Below are 13,979 nucleotides of genomic sequence, written 5' to 3' on the forward strand. Positions count from 1 at the left end.
AGGTAGTGCCGTAAAATCAATAATTAAGAAGTTAATTAGTTACTTTTTGTTAATTAGCTGACTATGTGTTTCGATTTCGCGTGCATGTCCGTCTCTCCGAATAATGCAGCTCAAGGACTAGAATTATGTTATCTCCAACAGGCGATTTTTAAAAATTCCGGACAACACAAAAATTATCACCCCGTTATATATAAATTATTTTTTTCTTCATAATAAGTCGAAGGAAGTGCAGGCGTAGGTATATAGCAAACGAAAACAAATTTTAAATCCACGTTACGGTCGGAGTCGCCGGCCAAATCCCAGCTATATATATCGTGGACACTCTTGCTGGTTCGATATCAACGCTGGCTGAGGGCATGGTGAATGCGCAATCGTTTCCTACAAGATATGATTCCGCCGCTCGTTGGGCTATGTGATTTGGCGCTGTTGTCAGTATGGACAGCCTGTACGTCCGGTGCCCAGAGGAATGTGCCCCATCAAAGTTTCGCCTCTGGCTCCGCTATACTTGCATTGCCTACGAAGCGCATCAGCATTTCTAGAAGTTCACAACTATACACCAAAAATCACATTTGTCTTCACACACGAACGTCGCGTCTATAGGAGAGCGGTGGTGACATCTACAGGCGCCTTCTGGGATCGACATGGCCTTTGGAATGCAATTTATAGCCCTGTCCATGAGGCAGTACGTGCTCATAGAGACCGTTCAGAGCCTACAGGTTTAACAACACATACCGCAGCGCAAGTTGGTTCATACTTGGGCCTAACCCCAAGATAGCGCAAGCAAGGACAGCCCAATAGTTTGGTAGACCGGACAAGCGCGAACTCGCAATTTCGCAACTACGTTCGTTAGACAATTAAGCTCCAGAAATTTAAAGAGGATGCGCTTGTGCTGCTTACTTGAGTGGTTGTGGCTACAAAGTACAACTGTAGGTTTAGTAAGGTTCACACAGTATACGCAGAAACATGGTATCACCATAGTAATACTGCCGAATCGATAGCAGCAACTAACTTACCGCAACGACGTACAAAAGTTTAGTCAGCACGACAGCCTTTCGAAAGATGTGAATTCAAGTCACCCTTCATTGCGAAACTTGCCTGCGCTGCACAGCAACCTACTTACGCCTATCTTGCTAACAGTAAGCACATCGTCAAGGAGCAGCACGGCCCGCCCTGGCTTCTCAACGCCGAACAGAGACTACAGGACGTGATCAAATAAGACATACTTTCCTTCAGTTCTGCTGTGAGCCTCGGAACGGCGCAAACATTAGTGGAAACGAAGTTAGAAGTGGAACGGGGACTGACTATTTACACAGCAGCCTTAAATAGACTGTACCGTTCCTCCTGCAGTCCAGCCATCAACGCTGGGCTATGCGAAGTTCCGCGTATTATACAAAGTAAAAAAGAAAGTTCGCCTTCTTTTTATCTGCTTACTTTCGTTTTCTATTTTTGTTAGGCTTAATTTTTCTTATTTCACCGACAGCGAAGCGTGCGTATACAGGTGGGTCTAACACATTCCTTGAACAAAGTGCAGTTCTCTATACGTTCCGAACGAACAAAAAAGATAACGCAGCTAGGAACCCCCCCCCCCCTCCCACACACACACTTTGTGTGCGTATGTGTGTGTCTGTGTGTACAGGGGCGGGGTGGGGGTCAGATAAAGGCTTCATTCATCGCAACTACACCAGTTGGCATTAGGTAGGGCTAGAGTACAGAGACTCAATACCTCCCCTGCTCTTCATATGTGTAGGCCACTTTTTTTTTTCTCCCAGCAAACAAAAGTGACAAATGCATATTCCATCCACTGCACACACCCAAACACGAACCAGCAACAAGTACATTCGGTCCGAAGAATTGTATACCAGAAAGGCGACATTCCAAATAAATGCATTTGACATTGCGACTCGTACAAGCCACAGAAAAGAGACAGGAACAGTTTACAGCGGTGGAGACTAGGGTAGCGCGATGGCCGATATTACGAGAATTTTTCCCTAGTTCCTAAAAGCAAATACCGAAGAAACGCTGCCTCGTTAGGCAGATAGCGCTGCCGATCAACGCCAGAAAAACGCGACCAATAACAAGAACAAACGCGCCACGTCATTCAACTAGCAGCCGAGTGTCACATCTGTTAGCGCCACGGTTATGTCCCCATGTCGAGCCACCGGCACTTGACGCTGCCGCTGAAAAAAACAAAATTTTTTTTCCCTCGCTGTTACACTTTGATGCCCCTCCTTAGTGCGTCTTCAATAAATAGAAGACCGATGTGCGGGGACAGCAGCAAATAAGTGTGAAAAAAAAAAATAAAGAAAAAGAAAAAGCGCAGCAACCGCCGAGAGCGTGTGATGTGCTCCGCGTTCCGCCGCCGTGGCGCGCGGCCGAGCGAAAGCGGGGAAGCGGCAAGACGCGGACCTTTTGTTTCTGCACCCCGAGCGCCAAGAGCACTCGCAGCACGCGCGGCGAACAAGAAAAACGAGATCAGACGCGGCGAGAAAGCGGACGGATTCACCGCCGCTCGCAAGAAGCCGGAATCGCGATCGACCGGGCGTGCCGGCAGGACGACAGCCTCGCCTGCCGGCCCGAGGGAAGCGCCACTATAAAAAGCGTGCCGGCTCGCAGGAGGAAGACGCAATGGGTTGTGCCCAACGGGGCTGGGTCGCTGCCACGAGGTCAAGGCTGCGGCGGCGGCGCCTCGACCCTGAAAAAGAAACACTGGGCCAATGGACTTGGCGCTCGAGGCGAGAAACGAAAGTCCAGCCGCCGGCTCGCGCCGAGCACGTCGTCGGCGACACGGAAAACGGGTCGTCGCTCGCTGTGCGCGCGCGGCGGTCTCCCGCATCGCGTGCCTCGCGGGCCTCGGCAATTACGCGTCGCATGTGGCCGGCCTCACGCCCGGCTGGACCGGTAATACTTGCACAGCCTCGCTACAACGCGCAGCGCGGGAATACTCTCACTGGCGATGAAATGAGCTGAGGCTTGTCTACACTGATTTAGCGACTGCGCGCCAGACAAAAAAGAAAAAAGAAAGAAAAAAGCCACGGGGTCAGGAAACCTCACGTGCCTCGAACCCTGTGTATGTACGCTCGTCGGACGCGTGCGCACATCGGAGACGTGCGCATTTAACGCACATCGTTCTCTACTGCATTTGTCTTTATCTAAAATAAATGAAAAATCCTTCCTATTCACTCCGCTAACAGCCAACCTTTTTCATTTGCGACTCGCTAGAGCCTGCCCAAGACGCCTACGTATACCACACTTGGACTATTCACAGCCAGCACACTGCATGCCCAAGTAAGAAACAGCAGGAAGTGCGCGAGAGTCGATATGCTGCGTGGCAAAATTGAACGTCAACAGCAGCGCATTCCGCCCTCTTCCTCCCCCGCCCTACCACCACCATCACCACACATACATAATGCACCTTACGCTTTAACAACCGACCCTGCCACGCGCATTATTATTCTCGGCCCTCTAAGTGCGCCCTGAAGTACACGAAAGCATGCAGTAAGATTGCAGCCTTAAGAGCTAGGGGAAAATGCAAAGGGAAAAACAAAAGGCGCATAAGCTATATTTGGCACGAAAACCGTACATGAGGAGACGCAACAAAGAACTCATTGCCAGGAGTGAGAGAGAGAGAGAGAGAAAAAAAAAGGAAAACCATCGGAGAGAATAAAAATCCAGATAGGAGATGCCATGCCAAGTGCGACCGAGTGCCACCGAAATAACCTGGAATATAAGGAAGAGGGGTTCATTTCCAGACAGGAGCCGCCGCCAAATCGGACTAGGCCTGAGTGCACCATTATCCCGACTCCTTCATTACTGCGTGTTTTTTGCTTTCGCCACGCATTCGGCGTTTTCTTCCTTCAAGGTACCGGAGGCGAAACACTCCCACAGCACTGCCGCATGTGTATTTCTTACCGGCGAATTCCATCACGCATGCACACTCGTTGAGAAGGGATGACGACCGCGCGCTGATAACGTTGAACGCGTAAGACAGCAAACTTGCAACTACTATACAGTATACGCACGCGGCCACCGTCCCCAAATGGCATCTTCAGCAATTAATAAAACCGCTTGGCATCGCAATACTGAAAGTTGCGCATGCCAGTCGCATGCCGGCGACGCAGAAAATTCATCCGAATTTCAGTAGCCACGAAGCCCGACAGCGCATGCTTAGATCCCTCCCCGCGACCCCTCATTCGCGGGCGCAAGCTGCCTGGGCCACAGGCCGAAGCGCAATGCAGGGCGGCGAGAGCACTGAGCCTGAAAATTGGCGCAATTCTTGGCTTTCGGCACAGCCAGACAGAGTGGGCTCTCTTCTGCAACGTTCCTCCTGTTCTCACACACACACACACACACACACACACACACACACACACACACACACACACACACACACACACACACACACACACACACACACACACACACACACACACACACACACACACACACACACACACAGCTCCTGTTTTTTTTTTTTTTTTAATGCGAAATCATTACATGCCCCATTACGCGAAAATCCGTCGTCGTCGGCGTGACCGAAATATGGTACCAAAAATGGCCGACGGCGCAAAGAGTAAAAACACGTAAAAAATATTCGAATTTTTGAGGGAGATTCCTCTAAAGACAATGAATTAATGGTTTTGAAAAGAAAATTCGGTACATTTTGGTCTGGTTGGGACTCGAGCCCGGGCCTCCGGGGTGCGAGACGAGCACGCTTCCGCGACGGTTCCACGGTTCTGGCTGACTAAAGGTGTGCCTAGTGCGTGCTTCATTGCACACGTCACGTCGCAGCCATCTGGCTAACTAAAGGTGTGGCCTAGTGCATGCGTCATTGGGCACGTGACAGCGCAGCCAATGAGGAGGAGGTGGCGCCACGTGATGCGTGCATAAAATGAGCGCGTTCATGACGTTCCGAAGTCTACAAACGGTATAATGCTTTCGAATTTCCACACGCAAGCAGTCTTAAGTGTCTTTCTCATTTTCCAATGCTCGTTGCTGTCCTGTCATCAGAGTGTTTTTCTTCAGGCTATGCAACGCCAGTAATTTTTTATCACTCGTTTTCATCAAGTTCTTAGAATATTAGCCAAGTAAGCTGCTTACTAAAACGGTGTATCTACGGCAACACCAACAGAAAATAGTGTCTGTCTATGTCGCTCTCGTGTTCCATTTTTTCCCGTCCGTTCGCGCTGCAGTCCTCGTACTCACGGACCTTGTACCAACTATCCCACGAAATAATAATTATAGAAAAGAGAACACTTACTGGGGACTCGATGTTGCTATAACACTTTTTAAGAACATTCCGAAACAACAAAATATTATTTCCCCGTCTCTCAAAGGCCTTAAGTTTAACGATATGAACAAAGATGCGGCATACTTCCGAATGCATTAAAACAAGAACAGAAAAAAAAAATTATTTGCATCATATCAGCATTTCGTAGTCTATTCAAGGACATGAACAAGGAACGGGAATCCTAAAACTAAGTGTGATCTGATGACTTTTTAGTGAAAGGAATTCGGTCCATCTGAAAATTTGCCAAGGGCTGAACACCGCGTTAGCGAAACAGCATCACTGTCGCTGCAATACCCTAACAAACTTATGCGCCTTGAACCTCGCAAAATTGTAAAAAATCCACTCCAGACGCTCCTTCGTTTTGGAAGTGCGCTTTCTGACGTGTAACAAAATGTTACAAAAGCGCACTTGCAAATGTACTACATGCGCTAAAAAACAAGGTCCAATTCGAGTCTCGGTGAAGTGGGCGAGGATGGCACAGAAAACCTCGCGCTCAGCCGCCACATCTCAGCTTAGGCGCAGCTTTCGCCGCCGCCAAATGCGATTTGGCCGAGTATCGAGCAACCCAGATCAAAAGCGAATGACCACGTAGCCTTAAACACATGCCATGCCAATATACTTTTTTTTTCTTCCCTCTCTTTAAACCACTACAGCCATATTACAGCTTTCGCTTTGTTAGAACGCCCGAAAGGTTCGCCGCATAATACAAGAAGAGTGAGCGAGTTCGCCTTACGACAGCCCAGCTGCGCTCACGCTCGCGCGTCTGTCACGAAAGGCCGACAGGCCACATCTGCCCGTGATGTCGCATGAAAACAATCAAGTTGACAGCTGCACTCGCAAACCTGAATGCCTTCACGGCCACAAAAACAGAAGTATAGATATCAGGCGTTCAGGCAAAAGTAAAACCTGTATACAGCAGACTGATCGAGCATTGCTTCAGAAAGCGAAACGCAACACGCTATAGGCACCTGCACGGACGCACGCGGGCCTGAGCGAAAGGGGGCTGCGGCCAGAACTCCGACGCGTCGACAAGGGAAATGTCAACACGCTTGGCGTGAGCCAGACAGAAGACAAAAACACATGTTGCGGCCTATAGTTCAAAACTGCGAATTCTAGAGGGAAATTTGGCTCTGCAATCGTTCCGCGTCCGCGTGAATCATGGATGGCACATGGATTTTTCTACATGGCGTGGGTTGAGAGCGCACACTTCTTTTATCCGCGTTTGTTGTTCTATGTGGTGCGTATACTAGCCTCACGATATTGCTGTCAAACAGTTGAGCATTTTACGTTCACTATTAATTCATTTCATTAAGAAATTTCCAGCACATAAATGCCATCACATAAATTTCCAGCACATTTCCAGCACATAAATGCCTCACCGCACTTGAATGTGTACGCGTCGCTAAATCTAGTCAGCGAAAGGTCAAGAATGCAGCGTGAAGTGCCCCTCAAAGGGAGCATACGTATGTATACATGTGCCACTGCATCGTCTCGTCCTATAGTCAACCACTGTTCCCTTTCCTGCCGCGACTTCTGCTTCCACAAGATGTTCCTCGAATTTCCGTGAACTATATTTAACGCTATCGACGTCCGAGCTCTTGTCGTTCGGTGCATATACAGTAAGGTGCCAGCCATGGAGTATTCTAGCTGCTCTCCACAATGCATGCTTCCGGAACGATGCGCTGCTATAGGCGGACCGATCGTTGTGCGCTTTTTTTTCGTGGGAACTGAGAGATTTCACTCTATCTTTCTTAATGCGTGATTTGCTCGTTTGCTACTTGATGGGCAAGCGTCTTGTCACGCTCTGTAACTGGCGACAGCCAAAGAGAGTATAAACGAAGAAACATGGAAACAAACGCCCCATACCGAGTTTTCTTGCCAGGTTTGGTCGGAACATCTGGCGTGAAACGGCGATGAACCGCGGAACCGTGGTCAGTGTCACGGTAAATAGCAGAAAGCGTGCCGCGAAAGTTCACCGCCCCGAGGGAGGAAACGCAAGAGCGCAGGTGGCGTCTCACTGCCGCCGCTCATGCCAACTTTGTGCAAGCGTACCATGAGACACATGTCAAGGAACACGGCAAACGTACCGAAGCGAAACGATAACTGTTTTTTTTTTTTTTCAAATAAACTAAAAAGCGATTCGGCCGACGCACTGCAACACAGAGGCAGAAGTTCGCCACATGGGTATGGATTCGCAAAACATCTCCCACGTAACACGACTCGCCGTTGTCGTGACGTTCGTCTAGTCGTCACCTTGATCGCTATTGTGCGTGGTGGGCGCCCGAACACCAGTCAATCGAGAAACGATTTTGCGTAAGAGGTTTTTTGTTAGTATGGACCATGTGGCAGTAACATAGATAATCCTTAAATGCGTCTTTTTCTTTGCCAGACGTCAATGCGGAGTCACGTTGTTCATGTACAGAGCGAGGCAAAGCGCTTACAGAACGCCGTCTGAACATGCCAGATATCAGCACCGACGTAGAAGCGGCGCGACGCGGAGAGCCGGTTCTGCTGGCGCCTCCTCGTGGTTTCTAGGAGTGCGCGAACGCCGCATCTACTGCATGGTTTAGGAGCTGACAATTGGCGATACTCCTTAGAGATATCTTCAAAGAAAACGTAACATGTGACGTACTAGTGCGGGTAGCATCTTCGCCGGTTCACAAATGTTATTTTGCTTGCGCAGTACCGATCGTTGTCGATGAAGGTAATGGACAATGCTGACACGCGTCCGGCTTCAAACCGACAGATTTCAAGTACGTGGCACCGCCAAGTTTCCTCCTCAACTATAGAGCTCAACTCAACGGAAGCCCGTCGGCGCAAGACTCATTTAGTTTAGTCAACTACTGCCTGGTCAACTTTGCGACCACAATGAGAGAAGTCAAGGCTAATGTGTCAAAAAATGAACATCACGTTGTCGGAAATCAGAAGTGGTCGGAGAAAATGCACACACTTCTTATACGGCAGAAACCGCACACCCGTTTCATGACCACACTGCGCCTTTTGTACGTCGTTTACATCAAACAAGTTCGAACATACCTGTCTATCATAAAGTTTTGGCAACGATAAAAATAATACAATTTCAGTCTACATGGTTTCACAAATGCCATTACGCAACCACTTACATCGCAAAAAAAAAAAAAAAAAGTTAACTTAAAACGCCTTTCTCGTCGCTGTAAGGACACGTGAACTCGCACCAAAGCCTGAAACGAACGTCGGCTAGCCGTCGCTCCTACTCTAAAGCAATGTTGCGCGCGCCTTTCGAAATCGCAACTTTCTGTGGCTAGTGAAATGACCAGCGAAGACATGCATTGCTCGCTTTGATTGGGCATGTCACGGACACCGCCGAGCAGGCACGTTTTCTCGCGCAACATCTTTCTCCGCTCTTATTCTCCAGGCAGGTTGAACCTTGGTGAAACGCGGCGATTGGCAGGCGCCCGTACGACGAACGTCCTCGCCGGCGAGGAAGAATGGCCTTTCTCTTCCCCTCGACGTCGCTGTCCCCCTTTGCGGACGTGGCAGGCCCAGACACACCAGACATTCAGACCGACTCTTAAACTGCCAACATCATTTCATGGTGCAAGTGCGCTCTGTATTCTTTCTCGAGCCTTGAAAAGGATCGACATATCTTGACGGCAGACATGGGAAAGAACAGAAAAGCAACAAAAGCCAAACGACCGCAGCCGAGGAAAAAGCAAGCAGCCAAGAAACTTCACTCGGCCCGTAGATGCAGGCAGCGCGCGCACAAAGAGAATTCACGCTGGAAGGTCGACGCCGCGGCCGAATGGATTCGAGCCTTAGCGCCATTAGACTTGACAAAAGGAGAGGAACGAATCAAGAGCGCAGCTTACGGCCTAGCTCGGAGACGAAAAACAAGCAAACGCGGCGAGGAATGAAGCGCTCCAGAGGCCATGATCGGGTAGGGCGGCAAGACAGAACAAAACTCACAAACAAAAAGCCGCCCACCGCCGCCACCTCCGCGGAAGAAAAAGAGCCGCGGCAGGAGAGGCGCCATTGTCGGACGGCGCGCACAGCCTAGCAAGGTCGGAGGCCACCGCTCGGCGACAGCGAACATTACCGACATTACCGCAACAGGGTCAACTCCCCGGCAGAGCAAGCTGCTGAGTCACGCCGGAAAACGGCCAAGGAACGGAAAATATGCCGCCCTTCTTTCGCACCCACGCATTCGCCTATGCGAACGCCCCCTCGCGGACTGATCAACCCCGCGGAGATCGGGAGACTGCGTGCGCTGCAAAAGCCCTTCCTGAGACTAACGAGGCTGCGCGGCAAACAAATTCAATAAAGCAACAACTGCCATTTTGTTACCGCCGCGGCCACGTGATAGTGCCGCATGCGAATCTAGCGCCTTGCGGTGGCGTTCACTCTATGCGCGTAACTCCACGTGCTCAAAAATCATCACCAGCCTATATTTATGTCCACTGCACGACGAAGCCTCTCCCTGTGATCTCCAATCACCCCTGTCTTGCGCTAGCTGATTGTAACTTGCGCCTGGAAATTTCCTAACTTCATCACCCCACCTAGTTTTCTGCCGTCCTCGACTGCGCTTCCCTTCTCTTGGTATCCATTCTGTAACTCTAATGGTCCACCGGTTATCCATCCTACGCATGACATGGCCTGCCCAGCTGCATTTTTTCCGCTCAATGTCAACGAATATCGGCTATCCCCGTTTGCTCTCTGATCCACACCGCTCTCTTCCCGTCTCTTAACGTTAGGCCTTAAATAATAATGTTATTCGCTCGCCGACTCACGCATTGTTATAGTGGACCTAACCTCGGTCCTTATAACGTGGTTAACGTTAGGGCTCAAATAATGCCCTATCCGTCAGTTTAAATTCAGCATCACGTTACGACTGCATAACTACACAGAAAACGCCATTTAAAATAGCTAGTACCAAAAATATGATCGTACAAAACAAAATAAAAAAGTTGGAAGGCGATTCAACCTCTAGTTGACGTCATAGACAATGTATTTATGAGCGAGAAGGGGGTGAGAATGGGGCGGAGTCACTGCGCATGGCACTCTATCGTGTCACCCCTCGCGCGTGAGGAGTAGGAGGAGCGTCGGACTGCTTAACGTTTTTTCACTGCGCGATATTCGGGATCGGCCCGCATTTTAGATGCACATACCCACGAGAACGGGCCCACATTTTTAGACCTCACTATCTTCGGAAGCGACCCACATTTTTAGACTGCACTATGTCTGGAATCGGTCCACGAAAGAGACTAGAAACACGCATATCCAATACGGAAAAGTGGGGGTAACTCGCTAAGACTTGGATTTAGCGTGTCCGGTATACCTGCAAGCGTGGGCGGTTTGAGCGGATTGCCAGATGAGAGGGTGCGTAAATGTGAGCGGCCGGAGTGGTGAAGCCACCTGGTGTCGCAGAGTTTGAACAGAGTTAATATTTCAGTAAGTAAGTATAATCTACTTCACTGCTGGTGCAAGTTTTTGGCAGCGGCGTAATCGTGAACACCTTTACGCCACGCCACGATCGACAATTTACACCAGCAGCGAAGTAGCATATACTTGGCTCCGTGTCTGTCTGGTTGAGTCTTGCGCCACCAGGTAACGCAACCACTCCGGCCGCTCACGTTTGCGCTCCCGCCCATTCGGCAAACCGCCCAAACCACCCACGCTTGCCGGAAAATCTGACTCGCTAAACTCTCTATTGTCTTTAAAAAGTTTATGGCTATTTGATTTCTGAATCGAACTAGGTGACCGCAGAAGCTATGGCTGGTCAACGCCATCAGAGAGAGGTGTGCACGTAGAACGTGATATACGACAGCCCCAATCTGGGCGGTGCTGTACATGCAAACTCGGTACATGCCAATGACGTAGTGTTTTCTCACGATGGATCCACGGCGCGTTGTAGTAAACGCAAAACCAGGGGCTGCACTGCGGATTGGAAATCAGAAATCGAAACTGAAACTAAGTTTCTCTAGCCTCCCCACATGATCAGTGCCGATCGTAAAAGGTGCGCTTAGAAGTTAAAAAATATGTATAGACACGTTGTAACGCACTCGTGCGTTTGTGAAAGTCAATGAGCGTTTAAATCATCTCAAGGCGCGAGCTCCCGCGTGCGAGAGAAAGCCGACAAGTTCAGAATTGTTCCTGCGTTCCATGTACCAAAGCTTGGCTATAGTTGGTACATATTAATACGTGCGTCCACTCAGGCAAGTACACAGACGTCCCTACGAAGACGAACGGACTCTCGCGTAAGCTATTATCAGCTAGATTTGTCAGCGTTACCGGTAATCCATTGTGTAAATATACCTTATAAATAGTCTTCTGTGTAATTAATGCTTCATTCGCGCAACAATATCTATAACAGATGAAATGGCGCAAAATAAACAAAGACAAGATTAAAACACCGGTGCCCTCGCTACACAGGCTGAAACTTGCAAATGCTAGGGGTGGCGTTTCATTCGATGCCATGCGCGCTGTACCGTTCAGGTCGCATAACGAACAGGTGCTCTCGTACACGTTAGCCAACCAATGCACGTTGCATGTGATTCGGAAGGCACCGCAAAGCTCGGGGCGACGCGCAACTCATCGCACCCACCGGCGTAAAGCCAGGAAACAGGAAATCGCACAAGGCAAGCGACAGGAAACACGGAGACACTAGATGCCGTGTAGGCAGGAACTCACGGACGACTGCTACAAGGTTAACAAAGAAACTCCTCGACAAGGGTAAACGTGAAAAAGTTTGCAAGTATATTACAACCAGGCACAAGCTACGTGCAAAAGAACGTTCACTGAAGTCAACACGGAAGGCGCGGGGAAAAAAAAGGAAAAGAAAAAAAAAAAAAGAAAAACATGGAAAGAGGATGTCAGTGTGGAAAAACGTGTCGCTCAGTTTTGGCAGCGACCCAAGACGGTAACGATTACCCGAAGACTCTTAACTACGCCAAACGCTTCCACTACAGCAGGAGGAGAACATAACAGCCAAACGCTATTTTCTTTTTGCTACTGAAAAAAAGAAAAAAGCAACAGTCAAAAGGGGGAACAAAAATGAACAAGAGAAAAAATGAAGCTTGCAATACGGCCATCCAAGAAAGCGATGAGAGAGTACCCCGGAAGGTTCTCGCTCATCACTTTCGAGCCTACATGTTCAGCAAACAAAAGGGTCCCTTAGCCTGACTGCACGAGCAGATAATAAAGAAAATAGCGCAATAACAGTATCGGAAACTGTATGTCGATATAATCAAACAGGCTCGCAATTATTTCCCCGCTGACGTGCGAAGCATATAGCTCTGAACGCACCGCCATGTGTCTACACTGCGTTGCCTTGACCGCAATATCAATACTGCGGGGTGCGTAACGAACGTTGCATGGACATGGTCACGGCCTGCTTCATAAACTGCGGTTTAAATGTGATGTTACCAGGCTGCAGAAGTTCGAATGACGGTCCTAAGTTAAGGCCCGCGATGGCCTAACATTTACACAAAGCAGCCGTCAAATAGATTCAAAGTTAGCAACCTCCGTATGGCCTTCTAATGAGATACAGGGCTATGGTATGTACTCAGTGAAGAAAAACTTGAATAGCCCGGGCTCCCAGAGGGACGTTTCTGGAAAGCCTGATAGTCATTTGGTTGATAGTCATTTAGGCTAAACCAGACACTTCGCGTCTCACGAAGCAACGAGAAGCATCTCAGCTAAAAAGAAATCGCAAAAAAAGAAAGAAAACAAGGATAAGAACACGTTACGTACTCGAGCGCAACTGCGCTAATGACAACAAATCAGCGCGATGACTGTTATTGCGACATTTTCTTTCTCCCTACAATAACTGGGCACCACCCATATAAAGCGGACTTAGGGAAGCTACAGTGATCGAAAGAAAACTCCAGTAAGGCCAAAGGCCCAACCGGTAGGCTCGTTGAAGAACCAGCCGCAGGAAATGGGCCAACGGGTGTCGACAGGGTGTCGCTCGCGAGGCGGTGCAGATGCATGCGTACCCAGAGTGTTTGTCCGGCCTCTCCGACGACAAGCATAGTCGCTGCCGGGAGCTCGCCGGGTCCGGGCGGCCACGCTACAAGGATCAAGCAAACGCAGCCGATTAGCCACACGCAGACACACACATCCTGAACAAACTACCTCCACGCAACGCGCGCTCTGCTCGCGCCGGCATTAGTAGCCTCGGTGCCGTAACCAGGCGTAGCTACTACAGGCGTCAGCCATTCGAAAAACGAACACCTCTTCGCGTACGCTCGCTACATATACGTCAGCGACGAGACACTGGTATATGAAATATGAAACAAAACGCTGAATGAGTCTGCAGGGGAAATCACTGTTCTGTTGCTAAGCCACGGCTGGAAAGGACACTGCACGTCCACTTCACATCTACTGCTCTCTTACGATCTAGTGGACGATCGTGTGAATGACGATCAACCCCTGAAGCAGTGTCATATGCTGTGCTATACGTCGATTTCCTGAATCTATTCTCCTACATTCGCCGCAGCAATGGCCGTCAGTTCTTGCCGCCATGCTGGGCGCTCGTAGTCAAAATACGTCCGGCTATTTAGCTTTTGTGCAGCATGTGCACATGTGTGAGGCTCATCCATAGCTATAGCGTTTAGATCTCTTGCACTGCATTCCGCAGGCGTGAAGCCTTCCAGTTTGACTGGAAGTCGAGTACATTGCCATCTGCGATATGCGACCTTTAAAAAGTCTTGCA

At 49.4% G+C, this 13,979-nt stretch overlaps 1 protein-coding gene across 6 annotated transcripts in view; it reads right to left on the reverse strand.

Annotated features, from left to right (window-relative positions):
• The window catches only part of LOC119436060 (TOX high mobility group box family member 4), a 526,181-nt gene that overhangs the window by 95,654 nt on the left and 416,548 nt on the right, over positions 1–13,979 (reverse strand). Inside the window, exon 2 of one of the 6 annotated variants that reach the window (XM_037702803.2) lies at positions 13,261–13,334. The exons of the other annotated variants lie outside the window; for them this stretch is intronic. Within the exon in view, the coding sequence (XP_037558731.1) occupies positions 13,261–13,296 (36 nt within the window). The 5' untranslated portion in view covers positions 13,297–13,334. The remainder of the gene's footprint in view (positions 1–13,260; positions 13,335–13,979) is intronic. 6 annotated transcript variants of the gene reach the window in all.

The sequence above is a fragment of the Dermacentor silvarum genome, chromosome 1, assembly GCF_013339745.2.
Source record: "Dermacentor silvarum isolate Dsil-2018 chromosome 1, BIME_Dsil_1.4, whole genome shotgun sequence".
NCBI classification, from domain to species: domain Eukaryota; kingdom Metazoa; phylum Arthropoda; class Arachnida; order Ixodida; family Ixodidae; genus Dermacentor; species Dermacentor silvarum.